Source organism: Portunus trituberculatus, chromosome 42 (genome assembly GCF_017591435.1).
Source record: "Portunus trituberculatus isolate SZX2019 chromosome 42, ASM1759143v1, whole genome shotgun sequence".
NCBI lineage: Eukaryota > Metazoa > Arthropoda > Malacostraca > Decapoda > Portunidae > Portunus > Portunus trituberculatus.
The window spans coordinates 6,329,995-6,347,500 of NC_059296.1; the positions used below are offsets into that span (position 1 = coordinate 6,329,995).

Here is a 17,506-nt window from a genome sequence, read left to right on the forward strand (position 1 = left end):
TATTTAGTGAAGCTAAGTATTACCTCCATGGAAATTTTCTCAATTCACTTGAACATTTTATGTTTAAATTATTTATTGCAAAATATTCTGGTTTATAAATTTATGTTACAAACTTCTCATTATGTTTATTTATTGCAATTTTACTAGATATGAAAAATCAGCCGTAAGTCATTACTCCTTTTAATGGGTGTGGAAACAGGTGTCTACATCTGGTTGGTTGTTGAAGCATTGATTTATTTGTCGCCATTTATCCTTTTGAAGTTAATCATGCTTTTGTTCTTCTTTCAGATCATGAGGTGTATGAAAGAATTATCATAATTATATGTTGATAAGTTATAATAAAACTTGAAACTAAGAATCTATTTAATTTCAGCTTGATAGTGCTTTTGAGAGAGAAGCAGTTGCTCGTAAGGAAGCTGAGAAAGTATCTGAGAGACTTGTGCAGCTGGAAAAAGACAGAAATTCCTTGGAATTGGAGCTTCGGGGCATGACAAGTCGGTATGAACAGGAAGCAAGAGCATTGCGTGAAGCCAGCAGTGCTGCTCCTACCCATAATTATCAGTCCAGTGCTCAGGCCCTTGCAGGTACTTTCTGAAATGTTTTGTATAAGATAATGTAGATTTACCTTGTTTTAGAAAGCATCTACTTATAAGTGTATTATTAATTTTGGGTGCAAAACTTATCTATATTTGCAGCCCTGCAAGAACGTTTGAATGCAGAAAAACAGAAGCGTCAACAAGCAGAGGCATCTAGTCAAGAAAAGGAACGCCAAAATTCAATGCTGAGTGTTGATTATAGACAACTACAGCAGCAGCTTCACAAATTGGAAGGAGAATACAGACAAGAATGTGAAAAGGTAATTTTCTTTTATTGTTTATGTGTATTTAGCCCATGGTGATATTTCTTGCAGATGTCCCTTCCGCCGTGGCTAATTTTGACAATTTAGCAAAAATGAATTATTTTCCATTATCAATTTGTCAAGCAGTAATAACATCATAAGGTTGAAACACCAGAATTTAGAGGTATGTAATTTAGCTAGTAGTCACATCTTAAGACCAAAGTACCAGAATTTGTAGCTGATTTATTATACTTGAAATGTTAAGAATAAGTATGAGGAGAATAAGAATGAGGCAAGTTATGTGTGATGGAGAATTTTGATTGTTAATTTGGAATAAATGAGGGAATAGGAGGAGGGGTGTGCATGAGAGAAGCAATGAAAGAGGAAAAGAAAGTTGTTTCCTCATTATATGAGGAAGGAATGGATAAGATAGTGCAGTGAAATAGTGTAAGTAGTGCTGAAAGTGGGGATAGTTAATTATGCATGAATATACAGGCAACCCCGCTTAACGAAGGGGTTATGTTCCTTAAAAACCCTTCGTTAAGCGAAATTTCGTTAAGCGAACCAATTATAACAAGTTTAACCCCTGGCTTGAGCTTCCATTGAGAGTAAACAAAGTGAGAGTGCATCATAGTACAGTAAAAGGTTTGATGAAATAAAAAATTATGAAGTTAAACATTTAAGCAGTTTAATTTAAGACTAAGTCATGTGTATGTAAGTAACTTTATAATGTTGATGATCTTAAATTTATGAAGGGAGGGAGAGTGGAGTGGGAAATATGCTAGCTGGCAACCTGTGGAATGTAAACAAAGGGTGCATCATTGTACCACATACAAAACTTATGTACCACATTTCCACAAGGCTTTCCATTTTATCCATTGTAGAGTTACAAGTTCAGGTGGTTCTTTTAGCTTGCAAGGAAGATATGATCTCACCAGCCTTCTTAATAGAGTCTGCTGACTTGAAAATGGTAGACAGTAGATGAAGTCAAGCCATGGTGGGAAGCAATGCTATTAGTTTTCTCACTTCTCTCTTATCTGTGAATAATATCCAGCTTCATTTCAAGAATAAGAGACTTCCTGGTCTTCTTAGCAATGCTAGGCGACATTGCAGGACATTTTGGTGGCATGTAGAGCGAGGGAAGACGAGCTGCTGCTGACACTATTATTTTTTTTAACGTGGAGTGAGTGGTGTGTGTTTTGTTCACGAGAGGCGCTGGTGTATTCAAAAGCCTGTCGGCATGCGTGATACGGCGGGGCTTTCAAACTTGAAAAAAAATTACCTGGATAAAATTTCGTAAAAGGAAACCTTCATTGTAGCAAAATTTCATTGTGTGAAGCTTCATTAAGAGGGGTTTGCCTGTACAGTATATGTTTGTATGGACGTGTAGATGTAGAAAGTTTTGTCAAAGTAGAATGGAGATGAGGATTATGGAATTATTGAGATGAATGCATAAGGAGAATTGGTAGAAATCAATGATGCTAGTTGTAGTTATGAATAGAAAGGTTATAAAAGTGAAAAAGCAAATGTAGTAACAAAATGGGGAGTCGATAGAGTAATTGAGTGCTGGAAGTACTTACTAAAGCATTGGTCTTAGCAAACTCTTTTTTCCAATATAAATTTGGTTGTTGGTACTTATGGAGAAACAATGAAAGTGGTGAACAGAAGAGACTGATTGACCATGTAACAGTGAATTAGATATTGAAGAAGTATGTCATGATGCTGCAATAGCAAGAAGGATGCTTGATGACCCAAACCATTATGTTTTGGTAGTTGAGATTAAATATGTGATAGGTAAGAGTATGGTAGTGATGGTGATTTAGAGAAAGTGAACAGAAGGAGTATAGAGAGGAATATGGTAGAATATTTGAAAGACTGAATGAAGCTAGGGTGATTATTGGGAAGGTATCAAGTGTAGAGGAGGTGTTTTATGTATTTAAGATTATAGTGACTAAAGTAGCAGCAGAAGTGAGAGGATACAGATGTCCATTGTATGGTAGCTATTGTAGCAGTATTCATTGTTTTATTTCTTCATCCACAGGTGAAAGCCTTGCAGAAGCAGTTAGAGTCAGAGACAGAAAAGAGAACATCTCTAGCCAGTGACCTTCAGGCCCAGATGTCAGAGCTTTCCCTCATGCGGACAAGGGAAAAATTGCTTATACGGGATTTAGAAGAAGCAAAAGAGGCACGTTCCAGTTTAGAAAAAGAGTTGCATAAACTTGAAGCACAGAAGTCTGTTGATGATGTGCAGATGAAGGAGCTGAATGACACTTTGGAAGCTGAACAGTACTTTTCTGTAAGTTATCCTCTTTGACTTTAGTTGCATGTATAAAAATTACATTGTCTTTACTGTTATACTAAACATTTCTATGGTATGAAGTGGCTGAAAAAAAAAAAGGAAATTAGGTATAATTGAAATAACATTTGATCAAAATTTTGTTCCAGACACTCTATAAGACTCAGGTAAGAGAGCTACGTGAGGAGGTAGATGAAAAGAGCAGACAAGTTGTTGAACTAGAAGAAGAACGTACCAGTCTCACTCACCAACTACAGCTAGCAGTAGGAAGGGCTGACTCAGAAGCTCTTGCTCGCTCCATTGCTGAGGAAACTGTTGCAGAATTAGAAAAGGAGAAGACAGTGAAAGAGCTGGAAATCAATGATCTCATCTCCAGACATTCTGCAGAGGTTGCAGAGAAGGATTCTGCTCTAAATGCTGTGAGTGTAGATGGATATTTTTGAACATATGGAAGGCTTGAAGAATATTAGTCATATTTCTATTTTAGGGATAGCTACAGAAGCTTTATGAACTGTGTGCCTGGCAAGATCTGCTCTTACTTAAACTATGTGCTGTGAAGGCAGAAAAGAAAAAAACTTTAAGATATTATATATATAAGATTTAATAGTTCTGAACCAGTTTTCCCAAAAGTAAAAAGAATTCATGAGATGACTTGCTTAGTGTTATTATTATTATTATTATTATTATTATTATTATTATTATTGTTATATTATTATTATTATTATTATTATTATTATTATTATTATTATTATTATTATTATTATTATTATTATTATTATTATTATTATTATTATTATTATTATTATTATTATTATTATTATTATTATTATAAGTCCAATATTTTGGATAATACCATTGAAACAAGTCATCATTAGTGTTGTATTGGATACCTAGCAGATCCCATTGCTGTTGTGCATTGCCATCTATGTGTGTGTGTGTGTGTGTGTGTGTGTGTTTCACTGTTTGATCTGCTGCAGTCTCTGACGAGACAGCCAGACGTTACCCTACGGAATGAGCTCAGAGCTCATTATTTCCGATCTTCGGATAGGCCTGAGACCAGGCACACACCACACACATCCAGTACCTACTCACTGCTAGGTGAACAGGGGCTACACGTGAAAGGAGACACACCCAAATATCTCCACCCGGCTGGGGAATCGAACCCCGGTCCTCTGGCTTGTGAAGCCAGCACTCTAACCACTGAGCTACCGGGTGTGTGTGTGTGTGTGTGTGTGTGTGTGTGTGTGTGTGTGTGTGTGTGTGTGTGTGTGTGTGTGTGTGTGTGTGTGTGTGTGTGTGTGTGTGTGTGTGTGTGTGTGTATTTGTGTTTACCTAGTTGTGAGATACAGGAAAAGAGCCACACTTGGCTCATGCTGTCCTGTCTTCATATAGACTTTTATCCAAATTTTTCTCAAATTTATGGATTGTCTTGGCACGCTGTCTCATTGATAAATTCATTCCATGCTGCTATACTTTTGTGAGGAAAGCTGTATTTCTTGATGTTTGATCACTAATCAATTGTCATACATTTGAATTATGCCTAAAATATTGACTATACTGTCTTGTTATTTTGACAAATATTTGTACTCAAAATTAATAGATTATTATTTTTTTTTTTTAAGGTAAAGGAACGTGAACAGGAACTTAGTAAGTCGTTAGAATCATTGAAGCAAGAAAAGGATTCCCTCAATACACAAATTCAGATGTTGGAAGATGGTTAGTATGTTTCATTATTTTAGACTTCTTAAGTGCTTTATTTTGATAGGGTTTGTGAAATGATTAAACAAGCAACATTATTCACATTTGTGCTGTTATCAAGTCAGATAAAATGTACTCTGATGCCTGTTCCTTAGCATGTTCTCAAGGGTTTGGTCACTGCAAAGTAGTATTAGTGTCATAACTGATGGAATTTGTGTAGGTTTACTTATCTGATATTTATGCAGTCTTAACTTTTCACATAACAAACAATTCATACATGATTGTCATTTTTATTTTTCAGAGAAAAAGAAAGCAAATAATGAACGTCAAGATAAACTGGACAAATTAGATAGGCAGCTGAAGACAGAACAGCTCTTGAAGATGCAGGCTGTCAACAAACTGGCAGAAATAATGGCTCGCAGAGAAAACCTTCCTGCTAATCGGAAACCGAAGGCATCTGCTAGTGACTTGAGAAGGAAGGAGAAGGAATGTAGGAAATTACAACAAGAATTAACTTTGGTAAGTAAACGTACAGTTTTCAAATAAATGATCAAGAAATCAGCAAAAATAATTCTTATTTCAAGTATTTTGTATCATCTGTCATCCTCAGCTCTAATGTCTAATGTCTTCAGTTATAACATGTGAATATGAAGTATGTGAATATAAAGTTGATAATGTTCATTATGCTCTCAGGAACGTGATAAGTTCTCCCAGACGGTGGTGAAACATCAGAAGGAAGTGCAGGATCTTCAAGCCCTTCTATATGAAGAGAATCAAGCAAGAGTGAGATTGCAAATGGAGGTTGATTCCAAGGACTCTGAAATTGAATCTCTCCACCGCACAATTGCAAACCTCAATAGTGAAACTGCTTCACTCAGCAGTGGCGCTGATAATGATATTGATGAATTAGGTCTGTGGTTAAAGTCTTTATTCTATTTTATTTTAGATATGGGTGCAAGGTATGAAGGTAGTAATTGATAGAAAGAAAAAAAACTTTTGAGTAGCAAGTTCCAACTGTGCTAAGGGTGTTGTGAGGGATGAAAGGTATTTGTAAATAGATAACTTGGAGTAAAGGTTTTATGAAGGGAATGGTGACACATACTTCACTGGAGAATAACAAATATGTATATTCATTGATAATTTTATGCTTCAGATTCCCGGTTAGAGGGCTGGCTGTCCATTCCTAATAAACAAAACATAAAGCGACATGGCTGGCGGCGGCAGTATGTGGTGGTATCTTCAAGAAAAATCATTTTCTATAACTCGGAAAATGATAAGCAGAACTCTGATCCAATTCTCATTCTGGACTTAACGTAAGTCTTTTTGAAATCCTTCTCTTTCTTAAGTGTGATTGTTTGATGGTGCTGAAATGAAAGGTGGAAGGAATCTATTTCAAATAAAAAATCCAACAATGTAGTTTATACGTAGTAGTTAAGATTTTTATGTGCAAACTGTGCTTTATTACTGAAAATTCATCTATTCTAAGTCTATAATGACTTGTGATGTATGCTGATTTATTTTACAGAAAAGTTTTCCATGTCCGGTCAGTAACACAAGGTGATGTAATAAGAGCCGAAGTTAAAGACATCCCTAGAATATTCCAGGTAAGAATGTTGAACCACAAGTGTTTTAGTGATTGTGTTACTTGTTTGATTGTCTTCCTCGTTTGATGTCTTAATAATGTCTTCTTTTAACATGTATGAAGCTAATAAAAACTAACTCAAGTGATTATTAGATAAATCTGAAGTACTGTCTTAAAAACATATTTTACTACATCTTTTTGCATTGAATTGTGTAAGGATGAATTTTTTATTTCTATTTTTTATTTAGTATTTTACTTTGTTTGTTGGTTGGAACAAAAAGAGAACGGGAATTTTACTGCCCTCTCCATTTTAGATACTTTTAACAACATGCAGGAAATTCAGTGGCAGCACTCTCAGCCTGTGGCAGAGGAAAGGGTGATCCACAAGATGATCCCCTTTTCACCAGGTGCCAACAGGGCTAAGAGCATTAGAAGTGTATAGTGCTTTGTCTGAACCACTTCATCTGAGATTTCTGACCTGGTATATAGATAGATGAAAATTTATGTAGTTTGATTTCCTCACTTTTCTTCTACAGTTACTGTATGCTGGAGAAGGAGAAAGTCGAAAACCTGGTGATAACCCTGGTCCCCTGCCTCTACATGAGAGTGCAGGGCCAGATAAGGCAGGTACTCTAGTCCACAAAGGCCATGAATTCTTGGCCATAACCTTTCATATGCCTACAAATTGTGAAGTCTGTCAGCGACACCTTTGGCATATGTTCAAGCCACCACCAGCCCTCGAGTGCAAACGTGAGTGATCACTAACAGTCAGTGTACTTAGTAGCTTTAAAATAAGTACTGTTACTTCTTTGCCATTATTTGTATGCAGCTCTTTACTCGAGCATTAATGAGTAAAGATGAGAATTTCAATTTAGTGATTATGTACATACAGTGACTTGTATATTGATTGGCAGCTTTTCAGATAGTGACTATTAATTATAAAGTGACTAATCACATTGTATTTTCAAGCTCAATGGTGGAATACATAAAAAAATTACAAGTTTCACATATGCTTTGAATGGATGGCTCTTTATTTATCTGCTATGAACTCATTGAATATTACAAATTTTGTTATGAACTCTCTCTCTCTCTCTCTCTCTCTCTCTCTCTCTCTCTCTCTCTCTCTCTCTCTCTCTCTCTCTCTCTCTCTCTCTCTCTCTCTCTCTCTCTCTCTCTCTCTCTCTCTCTCTCTCTCTCTCTCTCTCGAGGTTTTGTAAGATACTCAACCCAGGAATAAGAAATGTTAGGAGTGTCAGTCAGACTGACACTCCTTTGAGCTAGATATCACAATAAAAGTTTATGTACTTTAACTTTAATCTACATTTATTCCATAATACTCCCATTAGTGGACAGTAGACAATGAACTGGTAATTGATTTATAATCAAGTTCAAGAAGATTGAAATGGGATGACTAAATAATGCAACAAATAAAGATTCTTTTTTGTTTGCTTTTATTGTTTATCATTTTAAACATTTGTGTTACATTATCTGTTTCTACTTCATATTTTGGCTACTAGTTTGATGTAGAACTTACAACTTATTTAATTGAAATTGCTATCAGGTTGCCGATTCAAGATTCATAGAGAACATCTGGATCGGAAAGAGGATGTGGTGGCCCCTTGTAAAGTTAACTATGATATGAACACTGCCAAGGAGTTGCTGTTATTAGCTTCCTCAGTTGAATCACAACAGGTGAGATGATCATTGTTGTATTATAGTATTGACAGTTACTCATATCCTTTATGAGGGTAGGGGCTTACAAAGAAATATCTGGTAATCTCTTCTCACTATAAGTTATCTGTAGTCTGTGGTGGTTATTTCTTTAATTATCAAATGTTAAGGTAGTAATTGGGAAAGAAGTGATTGTTTGATGACATGCAAATAAGGATTAAATTGAATGAATAGAGTTTAGAATTAATTCATCTTTCACAGAATTGGGTCACAAGATTATCCAAGAAGATTCAGAAGTCCGGGTACAAGGCCCAGCACACCACTAGTTCTGATGGTGCCAAAATTTCCCCAAGGTAAGTGATGCTGATCTCATTTATAGTTATTTTACATGTGCTGCATTCTTAGTGACACACCAGGAAATATATTTAACCCATTCAGTACTACAAATAACTCAAATTTTATCAGATTATATATTATTTAGTCATAATATTGTAAATAGATTACATTTGTTGGATAAGTACTTAGATGATGCGTAATCCCTTGACGTTAATGATCCCCTAATGGCACTTGAAATGTAATGAAGCTGAGGTTGTAGTATTGAAAGGATTAATCAAAGAATGTTACTTGGTTTCGATTGTGGGTTCTCACCTTGAATTTCCTCCTTTTATAAAATGTAAATGCCTAACTTTTCTATGAACGCTTATACATGACTGGTTATTTTATTTGTTGCATGTTGTTAATTTGAGACTGGACATCTGCATTATGGGTAAATATGTTCAGAACAGTCTTGTCTTTTCTGGGTGCCATGATCTGTACAAGTTTTTGTTTCCACCTCTGGGGTGCTTTTATTTTGGAGGATGGTGTCAGAGCTCTGGAAATTAAGAATGTTTATTTTATTTTGTTTATTACTCTCTCTCTCTCTCTCTCTCTCTCTCTCTCTCTCTCTCTCTCTCTCTCTCTCTCTCTCTCTCTCTCTCTCTCTCTCTCTCTCTCTCTCTCTCTCTCTCTCTGACATATCAGATGCTCATAACATTTATGAAAATCTCACCAAAACTGACATTTCTTTATACTGGAGGACTAATTAATGAGAAAAACATAATTGACCATCTTAATTGTATCCCTTGTTTCTTAATTCTGTTTTTAGAAGTGATCTTGAGCATCTTGTAGCACTGTTCAATGTTTACTTACTTCCATTCATCCTTCACAACAATCTTTATATCCTACTGTTCTCCAATAATTCTGACCAAACATTTAAAGTTGTACAATGACCAGTAGCATCATCTAGAAGCAATTGCCTATGCATTTATTACATCCCTTTTATTTAGTTGTGACTTCTTATCCTGATTGTGGTATTTTTCTCTGAAAGTTGAAAGTTTTGCAGAAATATTTATTTCATGTATTCTTGATTCTTTGAAATTGGAACCAAGAATGCCACATGTAATTATTCCTGTAGGATTTCAACTTGTCTCTTACATGTCCATCAGTCTGAATTTGTTTGCCATTTAATAAGCATGTTGCTCTTTTATATTAATTTTATGTGGTTATGGTTTTCCAGAATGTAAAAGCCTTTAGGACTAGCTGCTTCCAGCAACACGTATATGAGGAACATTTACCATTATCAAGGTTTGCCCGGCTATTGTTATGCACAGCACAACATGCACTTCTAGTTCCCTAGCTTCCTTGATTTTACTTTTATTGCCTCTCAATTGGTTGTAGAACAATGGCATTCTAGATACATTTTCATGATCATCTTCATAATTTTGAAAGGCTCCACACATGCTTGTTTGTATCAGCCCAAATTAATGTGATTATCTTGTATAAATTTTACTTTATAAAACAACAAAATTATTGATTTATTCCATAACTTGAGAGCCTGTGTTCTACAACTTGCTTAGAAAGAAGTGTCAAGATCCTTTTAAATGATACTTCCCTCATTAACGTTACTCTTGACTCCTGCAAAAAGTCTCAATTTTTTTCCATTTTCCTGGAACTATTTATTTAATCTAGATTTGAGACATCAGTGTCATCTTTTGTATATCTAAAGTTGAATTCATTGAATATTCAACAATGGATAATTCTCTGAGCTTGTTCCTCCCTCATCTCCTCCTATACTTGTCATTGGAATTCTTTTTAATGGTATTGTGTATAGCCTTTGTGGTTTTGGCCCTGTGAATGGTACTGGATCTGATGGGAGTCCTTTCAGTTATTCTAAGTAACTTTACTTCTTTGTTTGCATTCATCCTGGTGCAACTTTTTTATATTCATCCATCAACATATACTTTACACCTTGTAAGCTTGCTTACTTTCAAGCTGTCTCTTAGGGAGGTGACCTCCAGCTCCTTCAAAGTGCTGACTTACAGCTTTGATTTTTAGTTTTTTTATTAATTAATTTATTTATTTTACTTTATTTTTTTTTTTATTGTCTTTATTTTCGTTGAGGAAATTGCTAAGCATATTCTACTTTCAATCTTACAACAGACTGTCAGTATGTATTCAATAATTGGTGACTCACTGGTGATTTAGCATTCCTCAATAAAGCTTTGATGTTCTCTGTTAGTTACGGTGAAACCTGTCCTGTTATCTATACATCAAGATGATAGAATCTGGCATAAATGTTTAAATTTCCAGGCTTTCCTTGTACTGTGTCTCTCCACATACCTTTGTCTCTTGCATGTAAAATATCTCTTAAATGTGAAGTGAAGTATATTGATGTCACTCATTTGTCTTTGTTATTAAAAAGGTAGAATGAAAAGCTTTCTCTTTCATCAATTTCCATCCTTTATTCTGTTATTATATTCTGTCTCTTGCTGTCTTCAGCTGTTACTGTCATGTCTACCACTTTTATGACTTGGTATACTTCATGCCTTATCCTATCTGTTGTTCTGTTACACAGACCTCTTGTTCCTTTTTTTTAATGAGTGCTAGGATTAATAAGTGTCTTAAAATCTTCATCTTTTTTTATTTATTTATTTATTTTTTGGCAAACTGTAATTCTTACTTTTACCATTGTACAGCTTGTCATTTAAAGAAAGTTTGTCAAGTTGCCTCCTTGACTGAGTTGTTCTAACTAGTTGGAATGCTTTTTTGGTAACAGGTTTTATTGAATTTATTTATTTCTTCTCATTTTTGTTTATTTATATATCTATTTATCTCTTGGAACATGCTTTATGTACAAAAGAACCTGTTCTGAATCATTTTCAATCTTCATTCTCTCATATTGCACAGTCAAACACTCCTCAACATTCACCAACCTGCCCCTAATCCTAGTACGTCTCTGATGCATCTTACATGCCACATATAGGTACATTATAGAATTGAATAAACAAAATCTTTTTAATATTTCTCATTTTAACTATTTGCATTTCAGAGAATCAACGAGATCATCTTATCGGCCATATGTTGTACAGAAGTCTGCAACTTTGCCCCCAAACTCTAATTTGATTAGAAAATAAGAGGTTTGATTTCTTATATAGAAAATATTATTGTGACTAAGGATTTCTATTCCTAAATAATTATATATTTTTTTCCTTTCAAATGATTTATTTAAATCATTTTAGGAAAAAATAATAATTTAACTTTTACTCCAGAAACACTGAAAGATTAAAAGGAAGTAACATTTACTTTGGGTACTGTGTAAACCAGGAACCTTTATTGCAGCAATATGTTAGCTTCCTGGGGACTTGTGCCTTATGAAATCCTGAATCTACCTTTCTTCCTTCCTTCCTTCCTTCCTTCCTTCCTCTATGTACATTACTCTGTGTAGGGACTAGGAAAGTGTCCCATGGTGACACAGTTACAATAATATTTTTGTGAAACACATCAATAAATGTGAATAAGATTTTTTTGGTACAAGCCAATTTTATATGTTTATAGACTATGTAACATGTCAATGCTTCCAGTGTACATGTATAAGTTTCCTTCTTTATCGTCCATTATGGTTAGACTTGTATTATCGATGCAAACATAAAGTAATTGCATTTGTGATTTATGTGTGATTGACAAAATGTTTAGCTGTATGCTGTTCAGTCAAGGTGATTTATAATGTTAACAAGTAAGTTGTGCAACACCTTGGTCACTTGACAGTTGTATGTAATAAGTAAGTCCAGTTTTGAAGGAAGAGGGACGGAGCACACCTTGATGAACTGTTTTGCGGCTAAGTATATTTTGTACATAATGATGCGTAAGAGTGGCTGTGTGAATGTGTGATGAAGTCAAGAATGTTGAGGAAGGCTAAGAATTTTAAGGATATTTCAAAACTGAATGTCATACTGATAAGCCCAGAAACTGAAATGAGTAATAGAATTAGATTGAATCTGGTCCAAAGCTTTGAAATTGTATTTAACTGAATAATTTACATGTTCATTGTTGTTTCTTTTTTTGTTAATTTGGGTTCAGATCATCCAAATTAGAAGAAAAGCCTCCCAAATTATTTATCTCTAGCATCTCAACCACATGAATGGTTATCAGCATTGCAGTGAAGTGTGAGGTATAATTACCATTTATATGAAAAATGGGTCTAGTCTGAATTGGTGTGGAAAATATGATAATTAATTTTCATTGAATCTTTCTCATCCCCTCCTATTGACTTCATAGACACTTGATCTACTAACATAGCTCTCAATGTAATCATCTCTTTTGACAATGAATTGAGTATGATATGCATGGTGATAATACAGTTCATATATTCCACATTAATCATAAAGCTTTTCCTTTTAACAAGACATTTCAGGGTTTATCAGTGAAACCAATTTTTTGCTGCATCTGTTATAAAGTTACAAAATTATTTAAATAATATGATTTTTTAAAATTATTATTTATTTAATCCCAGTTCATGATTCCCAAATGGCCATTTCTTATATTTCTGTTCCTTTTACCAGACTATTTTCTTTTTCAAGACAAAGCAAGATCAAAAGTATTAAGAAACTAGATAAATACCAGATATGCGAGAAAAATTTATTTTCTTATAAACATATATCAGAATTTGTATGATTGAATTTGACATAACCTGGAGGATCCTGTTTTTACCAAGAACTGAAGAGTGGTGAGCTTGGCGAGAAGAAAGTGATGTGCTTAACAATGTAAAATTCTTTGAATGAGGCTGTTCCTAACATTGCTCAATTAATGTCCCATCCTTGTAATTTGTCATATGTCAGCAGAACAAACTAAACTATAACTGAACCTTTGTCTCACTCATGTCACCAAGAATGCCTTGATTACCATTTGTTGAGCTTCCATAGTATAATATATGCAGAATTATTTCAGCTTTGGCATTGTGTAACTTTTTGCATATAACAATGGAAATCATCTGGTCTCAGGTATTGGAATCAAAGCAACACTGTTTCAAATTTCACATGCTCTTTTTCTTCAGTCTAAAACTCAATTTTTTATACATTATTTATTTATTTATATATTTGTTTATTTTTAGAAATGGTGTGCAGAACGTCTATTTGACATATCAAATATGTAATTATATATCTTGACCAGTCTAGTGTTCTGTCTTGGTAAGGTTGAGGTGTTCCTCAGTTATTATAGATTCACTTATGGTATATTGATACTTTGGAAGAAAGGTTTAGGTACTCAAGGTATTTGTACCTATATCAAAAGTGATACTTAACTACAAATTTATATACAGAAATCAAGAAAATTGCTCACAAATAATTTTATGAAGTGAAGTAGCTGAGTGCTTATTAAAATCATGTTATCTGTAATGTTATCATTGTGAAGTAACTTTCAATGAAAATTTCCATAAAGCTATGCATACATCTACCACAAATGCAGTGGTTTTTAGTATGCATATTTTTATTAAGAAAAAAAAAAAATCCCGTGATGAAAAGTATGGTATAAGCAGAAATGATCTTTATCAGTAGCAACACAAAATATTTTCAAAACACAAGGTCAGGAAGTTTACCTCAGGATTGTGTTCACAGCTACATTTTTTTTTTTTTTTTTTTTTCATTATAATTGTAATTATATTTAGAAAATCAAGCTCACTTGTAAATAGTGAAGCAGATTATGTTTTAAACTAATATGGTTTCTTCATAATGATGAGTAATTGCTTTAAATGAAAGTAACAAAAATAGAAATTTAATGAAAAGCAGCACTGTTGGTTCCTTGTATATAACAAAACTATCACAGAATATTACTAATCCACAAACAATTGAGATTCATAGGTGCTATGTTGGTGGATGAAAGGATTCTGCTATATACTTCTATATATTGATGAAAAGTAAGTGCATTGTGTGGCATCATATCAGCAGTGGTTTATGAGATGATTCTAGAATGAGCTTGGCTCAAGCTTGACACCATTTTGTAGGAATACTTGAGAGTATAGGTAATACTTATTGAAGACAGAATCTCGAGCAGAACTAAGGTATGTGAAGAATGTGCCTGACAAAACCTCAACTAAAGTAGCTTGTCAATAATACAAATTGGGTGGCTCACAGTACCTAGTCCTGAGGCAAATCTAAACATTTTCTGTTGTCACTGAGTAAGTGCACATGTGCATGTAGTATATGGAAATTATAGAATTATAACATTCCTTGTATTTCACTTTGGATTGTACCATGTGTTACATTTGTATGTGTTTGTATGCAAATGTAGATACTTTATGGCTATAATGTCGCACTATGGGATGTGTAGAATGCACTCCTGTTTTATCTGTTGATATAAGTATTCATTATATGCAAATTTACAGTATGCATGGGTTATATTGAGTGTAATCCACACATTAAGATAGAAGCTGACACATTGATATAAAACACAGAGCATGAGTAGTTTTCCAGCTGGTGCAAGAGACTGGTAATGTTAAAAGTGATCTCAGAGAATAGAATTTCCAACTCAACATGTGGAAGGTAAGAAACTGGAGTTTTTAGACTTAAAAAAGAAAAAAAAAAAGTATTATGACAATAAAATCTGAACTTTTAGGTAAAACTCTAATAGGTGTACAATTGTCCTAAAGAGATGCTACATTCAAAATATAGTGTGATGTCTAATATATATTGATAATATAGGTGATGCAGACATTCTGAGAATGCTGAAATATTATTTTTTTTTTTATTTATTTTTTTTTATGTTTATACCATTTACTGTTATTATTGCAGGTTTATTATTTTTCATATACAAAAAATCTGTTTGTGCAAATATCTCCTCTTTTTGTTTATTGATCACTGTTAATAATCTTCGCACTGAGATCTATTTTACTATCTTACATTATTCTACTGCTGTAAAAACAACTATAAATTTATTGTTTTTATTCATAAATCCATAACTATACATGACAACAAATCTGGAGATACAAAAAGAGAAAATACTTCAATTCTACCAATTATATGCCTATTATATGCCTACTTTCCATCACACTATAATGTTTACTTTATTTTTATAGTAATCAGGTTTCTTAAATTGTTTCTTAAAGGAATAAAGTAATCATGATACCAATTTTTTGTATATAAATTTAATGAAAAATGTATAATTATGTATTTATGTATGTTAGTGTGCCAAGTTACTCAGTTCATGAAATAACACATGTGCTGTTCTTTACTACAGTATTTATACTTGTATAACAGAATCCCTCAGCCTGTAAAGTCCTTTCAGTTTTGCTGAACTGTAGATATTGTTATGGCTTCAGTTTCATACAATGTAGTGATTGCTCATGTCATCTCAGAGTTGTTGATTATTTTGATGCCAATAACATAACGACAAAAGCCTTGATAAAATTTGGAAAAATGTAATTGGTTTTGTTTTAACTTGTGCAGCATCAATATATGATGTACTAACTGCGAGAAATGCTCTGTTTATCAACGCACATGCTATAAGTACTTTGCTTCTTGGTAACAGGATTCTAATTTTGAATTTGGAACAGTACATCATCCTTCCCTTTAGGCACTTTAGTCCACCACTACCCTCATCTCATTGTTCTACCTCACCACACTTTGCAACCCTCAACTCCAACTTAGGTCCTTACTACACTACTTCACTGTTCTTGCCCATACTTCTACATCCTCACCTCAATATCATAACTCCTACCTTCTTCCTGTCTTTTCCATCATCTCTGGCATGTAAGAAACAACTTTTGATTTTTTTAAAATTTGTTATTAACATCAGTTTTGCATCACCAGTAGATTCTGGAAAAAGAGAAACATAGTCTTTCCATAATGTGTAATGGTTAGTTGGGAGATATACGTGACAAGTTAGGGAGGCATTATGAGTTAAAAGGCTGTCCAGAGGGTTCACATCACTATCTAGTTCCCCTTCTGTACACTATGGTAGGAGTATAAGAATTTTTGCAGTGGATTTTTGTAAGATTTAGTGTATCTGCTAGTTTCTGCTAAACATAAAGATTACAGAACCTGGCTGGTACTGGTGTATTGATATAGGCTGATGCTGCACAGGTTATTGAAAGCCCATCTTCCACAAACTTTGTTTGCTACTAAAGAATGGTTTTCCCACTGATTTCCCCTTAAAAAAATAATGATCAATAAATAATAAGAAAGTAAAATATATATAAGCAAACCTACTATAGACTGCTAACTAATGCAAATCCACAGATGCTGCAGTGAGTCCATGCTTTCATAATGGGTTTGGTGTCCATCCCATGGCCAGTTGTATGAAATCTCAGTATGGGGAACTTTCTTACATAAGTTTGTTTCATTGTGTGTGGCTGTGTGTGTGCATGTGTGCGTGAATGCAGGTGTGTGCATTATATGTGTTTCAGAACACATATAATACATTATGGGAACATTTATCATAATTTTGTATGGAAATTACAAATTTGTGATCAAAATTTATTTCATAAATTTCCTAACTTATATTATTTGTTTAAGGTGTCCCCTAACAACAAATTTTATCTGTGTTTTTGTATATTTTATTTAAAAAAAACCCCAGCTCACTGCTGGACCAGCACATGCCATATTCAGTGAAATATTTATGATATTTTGAAGAAATTAAAGTTTTGCAAATTATTTTGCAGTTCTAGTTAAATTTTTTGATGTATTTTCTGCTTTATGTGTTTGTTGATCATTAGATTTTAACAATATGTTAATAGAATGATTACAATAGAGGGACAGGTTTTAGGCAGCATTGAACTGTTCTTTAAAAGCTATTGTTGCAAGAAACCTAAAATTCATCTATCACGATCACATACACAGTAGCTTCTTAAAAGAATCTATTAGTTTACGCTATTGATTTTTTTTTTTTTTTTTTTTTTTTTTTTTTTTTTTCCAATATATTTTATTATTTTTTATTTATTTGTTACTTTCTAATATTACTCAGATCTTCTAATATCATGAAGTACATCTTAAGATTTTTACTTGTAGTGTCCTGTGTTAAATAAAAGCTTTGTATATGGCTTGTATAATACTGAAACTTTTGTAACAAAAGTTAGATAACACTCAGTGACTAGCATTTAAGGGAGAGAATCCCA

At 33.7% G+C, this 17,506-nt stretch overlaps 1 protein-coding gene across 2 annotated transcripts in view; it reads left to right on the forward strand.

Moving 5' to 3' along the window:
- Positions 1 to 17,506, forward strand: part of LOC123517771 (rho-associated protein kinase 2-like) — a 54,694-nt gene that overhangs the window by 36,027 nt on the left and 1,161 nt on the right. Inside the window, exons 15-28 of one of the 2 annotated variants that reach the window (XR_006678578.1) lie at positions 374 to 584; positions 696 to 856; positions 2,880 to 3,134; positions 3,284 to 3,553; positions 4,757 to 4,850; positions 5,134 to 5,351; positions 5,526 to 5,742; positions 5,986 to 6,145; positions 6,358 to 6,436; positions 6,951 to 7,164; positions 7,976 to 8,106; positions 8,347 to 8,438; positions 9,641 to 9,708; positions 11,453 to 17,506. The exon at positions 11,453 to 17,506 is cut by the window's right edge and continues 1,161 nt beyond it. Coding sequence is in view for 1 of the 2 variants with exons in the window: in XM_045278207.1 (XP_045134142.1) it covers positions 374 to 584; positions 696 to 856; positions 2,880 to 3,134; positions 3,284 to 3,553; positions 4,757 to 4,850; positions 5,134 to 5,351; positions 5,526 to 5,742; positions 5,986 to 6,145; positions 6,358 to 6,436; positions 6,951 to 7,164; positions 7,976 to 8,106; positions 8,347 to 8,438; positions 11,453 to 11,537 (2,187 nt within the window). In the remaining variant the exon portion in view is untranslated. The remainder of the gene's footprint in view (positions 1 to 373; positions 585 to 695; positions 857 to 2,879; positions 3,135 to 3,283; positions 3,554 to 4,756; positions 4,851 to 5,133; positions 5,352 to 5,525; positions 5,743 to 5,985; positions 6,146 to 6,357; positions 6,437 to 6,950; positions 7,165 to 7,975; positions 8,107 to 8,346; positions 8,439 to 9,640; positions 9,709 to 11,452) is intronic. The other variant, XM_045278207.1, reaches the window with a different exon arrangement.